Raw genomic sequence first — 7,002 nt, forward strand, 5'->3', positions numbered from 1 at the left:
GTGCAGTTTGGTTCAGTTTTGAGCGTAAAAATCATCCGAACCGCGACATAAAAAAGTATGTGGTTTGGTTTAGTTCGGTTGACTTTAAAAATAAAATCTGAACCAAACCAATACGGTTTGGGTTGGATCGGTATGGTTCGGTTGTTAAAATGAAAACCGCAAACCAAACCAAATCATGCGGTTGAGTAAAAAACTGATCTGATTACATCCGAACCAAATGCGGTTTTTTGCGGTTTCGGTTTACGGTTTTCCAGTGGGTTGGTTCGGTTTTGAACACCCCTATATATATGTGTGTTCGTACAAGTAGAAGTATTAGATATCCTTGAAAGTAACATCATAAAACTTATGGCTCTGGTTCTCTTTCTAGTTCTTAGTTTGTGCACAACTTATTCAAACGCTGATGCAAGAAGCAAAATTCTACCAGATGAGGAACATCATTTTTTTGCATCAGATATCAGCATGGTATTTCCGTGACTTATTTTCCTTGATAAATTTGTTTTACACATGATTTGCTTGATTGTAATTTTGGTTAAGAAATTCAATATCAGGTGGACAATGATTTTGACTGTGTTGATATGTACAAGCAACCTGCTCTACAACATCCCTTGCTAAAAAATCACAAAATTCAGGTGCAGTAGTTAATTGTTATTTAATGAAGAGTTAGAGAATCATGATAATTGTAATTTGTATATAACAAAATAAAGGTGAAGCCTACAGTACCCCTTCATAAATTGGGGTAATTTACCCCTAATAATAAATATGATTCAATTCTAAAATGAAGGCGATGAAGATCACATGTTGAATGAATGAGATGAAGAAACTTGATGTTTTTGTGATGAAAATGATAACTAATTGTAAGAAAAAACCAACATACATTACTCTTAATGAATTAAGGGTAAATTAACCCTAATAACAAATATGATTCGATTATGAAACGAAAAAGATGGAGATCACATGTTAAATTGAAGAGATGAGAAACTTTGATGTTCGTGAGATGAAAATGTTAACTAATTTTAAAGATAAAGATGAAGAAATAAAAATTGTTTGAAAGGGGTAAATTAACCCAAAATCATCGAGGGGTAACGTAAAAAAAACCTAAAATAATTTATTATTCTACATTTCAAATCTAAAAAATTATTAGAGATTAATTTATTCTTTTTTAAGGAATTTCAACTCCAACTGCAACTAATTGTTCACAATCTCAATTTGTTCCCTCTTCATTGCGACATAGCTTTACCCAACTTTCGCAAGGAACAACGTGCGAAGTAGACCATCCTATAAAGAAATCGTGGATGAATGTCCAACAGGAAAAGTTCCTATCTACAACATGACAAGGAGACGTCAAATTATTACTAATTTGTCTTCGGAGTTACAAATTGATAATTTTGAGCAAAATTCCGAAAGCTCGCCTGACTATCATGTAAGTAGATATTTTTAATCGATACATTTTACATGGACTATGATATTTTTTTTTAGGGATCAGATTGGAATTAGGAGAGTGCCCAATTGTCGTAACCAGGCTGTGGGCGAACACTTATGTATGAGAAGTATTAAGAATACGCACTTTCTAACATTCATTTTTTTTCTCTTGTCAAAAAAAAATCACTTTTTTATTAGATGAAACACGCGTGAGTCCCACCACTTTATAAGAGACTCGTTTCTAAAGTGTGAGACCCATATTTATCCAATAAGCGAGTGAGTTTTAGAAAGTGTTAGAAAATGATCAGTGTTCTTAACACACACACACTCTCTCTCTCTATATATATATATATATATATATATATATTCTACAAACAAAACAGACACGAATATGAAGACAATTCATGGTTTAATAGTTGAATTGTGGTTCATATTGGATAATAATTAAATATATATTTAAATATTAAACATAAGACATAACCAACATGATAAATTTATTTGGTACATTGTAATATCTCAAATTTTTCACATCAAACCATTTTATCATATATTGCTAACAAATATGTTTTAAACATTGTATGTTTTTATACTCTCTAGACTGTAACCCTTGATACAACCCAAAACATGATATTTCATGGAGCATACGCGATGATAGGCTTGTATAATCTATCAATTGAAGAAAATCAATATAGCATATCTTCAATTTGGGTTGAAAGTGGACCGCCAACGGAACTTAATAGCATAAAAGTTGGTACCGGGGTAAGTTACTTATCATTACATTTATGCAGATTTTTTATTTTATTTTTAAATTTTATTAGATTACATTGTACTAGAGAGAGAAATCTTTCATTCCTTAAATTGATCTCTTCTTACCAATGTATTGATATTTGATAGTTTCATATTATTATGCGTATAAAACTTCATTTTAATATTGTACCGAAAATATCCCTTTTATAATTAATATACTATTCACATCCATTTTCGATGTATAAGGTTCACCCAAGCTTATATGGAGACAGCCAACTGCGACTAACTGGTCAGTGGACGGTAAGATAATGACTTTAATGCATCACATAACTCAAAATAATGTCATCGAATCAAAAAAATAATGTGATTGTGCTTAAGCTCAATTTTATACAAACATGTAGGTTGATGGTCACAAAAAAACCGGGTGTTTCAATCATGTTTGTCCGGGTTTCGTGCAAGTTAACCGTAACAAAGCGAATGCTCTTGGAGTTATCTTAAGACCCACTAGTTCCATTGGATCGCCTAAGAAAAAATTATTACATGCCAAAATTAAACAGGTAAAAATATAAATATGAATGTACTCACATATTTTATAATACTATCTATTGCTACAAACTATTACTACAAATTGACAATATTAATGCTTTTTTTGTTGTTGTTATATAACAGTTTATTTAAGGCTTACACACAAGAAAAGATTATTTAAGGCTTGTAATAATCAGTACATTATTTTTTACTTGAAAGATAATATTGAGAAATTTTAAAAAGTGGCAATTAAATTAATTGAAAAATAATGATAATTAAGTAGAAGACCTAAAATAGCTAAAACTCATTATTATGAGTTGATGTTTTTGTTTTTTTAAGCCAAAATTACATTAGGAGTCCTTTATCTTATTTATTTGTAACATATTAGTGTTTTATCTTTATTTTTTTCTATATATATATTATATGGGTGAGCGGCAGAGGATTTGAGTTCCCTGGGGTGTCGACGTTGTCGGGGTGTCTACCGGCTCTTTGATGTCTTCCTCGTTCTTGACTCAGTAAAAAAAAATCTTTATTTTTTCCGTTTAGATCTTTTATCTTTCATAAAAGCACATATAAATCCTTTTTTAATCAATTTTTATAAAAATAATACATAAATTTTGTAACGCCCAAATTGAAAGTGTCTAGAATTTTCAATAAGTACATTAAAACTGATATTGGGTACATTAATTATACAATACAGAAACGACATCAGTCGAGAGTTTAAATACAAAGCCAACATAGGTCTTATGTTACATTATTTCCACAAAGATAGTCGAACGAAACTTATCTACAAAGTTCATTACAACACATCTCATAATATAACATATGCATCAATAGAAAGACACAAAGTTGGATCCACGAAAGCACGATCAATCCAAAGCTTTCTCTTTACCTTTGCCACGAGATACCTATGAACCTGAACAAAATAAGGAGAGGGATGAGACATAATGTCTCAGTGAGCTCCCTATTCCTAAGCTATAGGTATCCTCGGGGAAAACCTACGGTTACCATGTGTCTACAATACAACCTGACGGTTGATTATACGTGTGTGGATATGCTTGCTTAGACGGTAGTGCGTGCTAAAGCCGTCATAGTTACTTCGTATAAAACAATGGTTTTGCTTACATCTTACGTGTCAAGGCGATCGAGGGGAACTAAGATCGCTAAACCGAGATACGCTAGTGCATCAAGGCCTAATACTAACTTTTACATGACACGTTTCTAAACCGGACGAATAGGAAAAACCCTTAGTTCATCGTTGGTGATCTTCATAACTTAACTCAAGTCTAACATCATAACATGCATAATCGTATTCATTAAGTTAGAGGTTAGCGTTGAACAATACATTATCTGAGTTCAATTTTTACGGAGAGCCCCGGGGTGGAGTAAACCCGAGCATAATCCCTATCTAACCGATGGAAACCTATCTAAGGTAACATCGGTACTGCCTTAGTGTCGTACGGGCCCCTCTTGCGAAGCTTATCCCGTTTCGCCTAATGGAAACGCTTGAGATTCAACCTAGTGTGAATCGCAAGTGGCACGACACTTACTTCTTACTTATACTTTCTTACTCAAAAGATTAAACTAATCGTCTCACGTCTTAACATATATATATGTATAAGTATTCATGCTAAACACTCTAATTCTAGATAAGCTATATTGAGGCTTTAGTTTCATTCCCATTCTTAATGTATAGTTCGCTACCCGATTATAAGCCTACAATTTCTCTCGCATATCATGCATTACTTAATTAGTTAAATACTTGCTTCACTTTCAAGAATATCTTTTCAATATTAATCCAATGGGATCTTCGTTTGAAGGGTTCACTTTTGTAAAAAGACAGCAAGGAGAAAACCACCTCGCGAATCGCCAAAACTGCCTGATGCGAGCAAAACAGTGAGTTTCCTCACTGTCTACTCGCCTAGGCGAGTGATTGTGTGTGGGAGGAGAGCAGCTGCTCGCTGTGGCGAGTTGGGGGCGAGCAGGACCCCCTGTTCTGTGGCCTAGCTCACCATGGCGAGTAATAGCTCGTCCCAGCGAGTTATGATAGTCCAGCACCTTCAAAAATGGTATTTTTGACCCCAAAAACCTCAAAACCAAGTATATCCAAGTGTAATATGACTCTAATGATCATAGGAAACCTGTAAAACATTAACTTAGCAAGTATTCACAAGTTAAGCAAGCATGGCATGAAAAGGGGTAACAAAACTCTATGAATAAACCCTAAAATTTCATGATTTTCTACAAGAGTAAACACACAATCTCATGGGTGGAATCTATCTAAGAACTCACCTTATAGAATCTGCAGTTGAGCTCAAGAACTCTAAGCCTAGCACCAAACCCTAGTGAAACAATTTCTAAAGAGAAGAGATCAAGTTGTTGTAGCTTGCTTGAAGAACTTCTAGCCAACACTCTTAGTATCAAGCCTTGCTTAGATTCTAGTCTTGATGAAAGATTGAGTGAAGATTAAGTGAGGATTCAAGTGTTGTGTGGGAAAAGAGAAGACAATTCTAGAGAGAATGGAGAGCAAGAACTTGTGCCGAACCCTAGAGAGAGGAAGTGAAGAAAATTATGAAGAATTTGGACTTAAAGTCCTTATATACTCCCTCAGCGTGCAAAATTTATTTTTAAAAGTATATTTTTATAAAAAATAAAAAAATCCAGAAATAAGATGAACATGTTCATCATCTTCATCTTCTTCCTTTGAATCTTCGTCTTCTTCATTTAAATCTTAATCATCTTCCTTGAATAATTTTTTTTTGTTGATGTTGATTTTGTGGTGTTTCATGATTACAATAGTGCAGAATATGTGCGATATGGTTCAACAGACAAAGAACGAGAGAGATATTAATGTTAAATAATATAAACTTTTTAAGTTTGAGAAAATGTTAAATAATAAGTTTGAGATTAATGTTTTAGCGACTAATTTGTTGTTGTTGTTTTTAATTTTTTTATTGAGAATTTGGGGTTTTGATTTTTGTGTTTAGAAGATTTAAGGTGAACATAACATAAATTTATGATATTTGAAGATATATTTGTGTAGAAATTTTTTTGATTAAAGGAAGATGATGAAGATTCAAAGGAAGAAGATGAAGATGATGAAATGTTCATCTTATTTCTAATTTTTTTATATTTTTAATGAAAATATTTTTTTTAAAATAAAGTTATGTATTTTTTAATAAAAGATGAGAAAAGTGATTTATACATGCTTTTATGAAAGATAAAGGATCTAAACGGGAAAAAATAAAGATAAAAGACTAATGTGTTCCAAATAAATGAGATAAAGGACACATAATGTAATTTTGCCTTTTTTTTATTTTTACTTTGTTTGGTTGGAATCATTTTCTTGTAACCTATTCAGATATCTCTTAATGGTTTAAATATGTGTAGGATCAATCAACAGGTCATTGGTGGTTGATTATTGATCCTGAACCTCAATCAGTGTATGTTGGATATTGGCCAAAAGAATTATTCACTCACTTAAGTAACGGAGCATCTTTAATAAGATTTGGCGGTCAAACTTTTTCCCCACCTAATAAGGATAGCCCCCCAATGGGTAGCGGGAGATTGCCTAAAGAAAAAGTTATAAACTCGAATTTCATGGGAAGACTTGCGATTATTGATTCAAAATATAATGAAAATGATGTAGAATATGATGATATGAAGAAATATATTGATGCAAAATTGGATTGTTATGACTTGGGATACAATGGCTATGCAGGATCTGTGTATAGGCAGGCTTTTCTTTATGGTGGACCTGGTGGACACAATTGTGGCATATGATTGTATTGAAAATTTTATAATGAAATAAAACTATGATTCATCATTGCTATAGATTGTGATACCCTTTAATACTTCAAAAATCAAAACACATTCCACATTGACGACTCTGAGCCGTCCTCATCTTTTCCTGAATTGATTTAATCTTCAGTATAGTTGCCCAAAATTGTTTCCTTGCGATCCTTTCGCACGTGCAGTCTTGAGATGACCTTGGGGTAGTGAATGAAAGTTATTTATGATGTTGTAAGCTGTCCAGAAAGCCTGAATTAAGATGATCAAAATTATTAGTAATGTGATATTGTTATATATTCACTTTATGTATTATTTATGATGATTATGTTGATGTGGTTCATTCTTTAATGTTGATATGATATCTAAGAGTTATTATATGTTGCCTTACGTTGCTGTTTTGCTGTTGTTGACCATTAATAATATAAAGTTGTAAATGTCGGTCTAAGTTGTGAAGTTGTAAGATGTTGTCCAAGTCATTGGAGTCGTATGTGATGTTCATGATGTTATCTAAGTTGTAAG

General features: G+C 32.7%; 1 protein-coding gene across 2 annotated transcripts; it reads left to right on the forward strand.

The window, feature by feature from the left end:
- Window positions 1–315: 315 nt before the first annotated feature.
- On the forward strand, window positions 316–6,525 carry LOC146929449 (protein neprosin-like). Of its 2 annotated transcripts, XM_085708235.1 has the most exons (7): window positions 316–462; window positions 549–629; window positions 1,232–1,420; window positions 2,017–2,178; window positions 2,413–2,466; window positions 2,568–2,723; window positions 6,082–6,525. In XM_085708235.1, exons 1-7 carry the CDS (start codon window positions 346–348, stop codon window positions 6,472–6,474), a joined length of 1,152 nt encoding a protein of 383 aa, XP_085564361.1. In that variant the 5' UTR covers window positions 316–345; the 3' UTR covers window positions 6,475–6,525. The 2 variants fall into 2 exon arrangements, with proteins under 2 accessions (XP_085564361.1, XP_085564362.1); XM_085708236.1 differs by lacking the exon at window positions 1,232–1,420 and having other exon boundaries at window positions 328–462.
- The last annotated feature ends 477 nt before the right edge of the window (window positions 6,526–7,002 follow it).

Source organism: Medicago sativa, chromosome 4 (genome assembly GCF_051527215.1).
Source record: "Medicago sativa cultivar Bolivia chromosome 4, Bolivia_mono, whole genome shotgun sequence".
NCBI lineage: Eukaryota > Viridiplantae > Streptophyta > Magnoliopsida > Fabales > Fabaceae > Medicago > Medicago sativa.

Bases quoted from the DNA above. Each gene is read 5' to 3' on its own strand.
- LOC146929449 (XM_085708235.1), top strand. From the start codon at position 346: ATGGCTCTGGTTCTCTTTCTAGTTCTTAGTTTGTGCACAACTTATTCA. The intron at 630-1,231 runs GTGCAGTAGTTA...ATTGCGACATAG, and splicing joins TAAAAAATCACAAAATTCAG to CTTTACCCAACTTTCGCAAG. The intron at 2,724-6,081 runs GTAAAAATATAA...AAATATGTGTAG, and splicing joins TACATGCCAAAATTAAACAG to GATCAATCAACAGGTCATTG.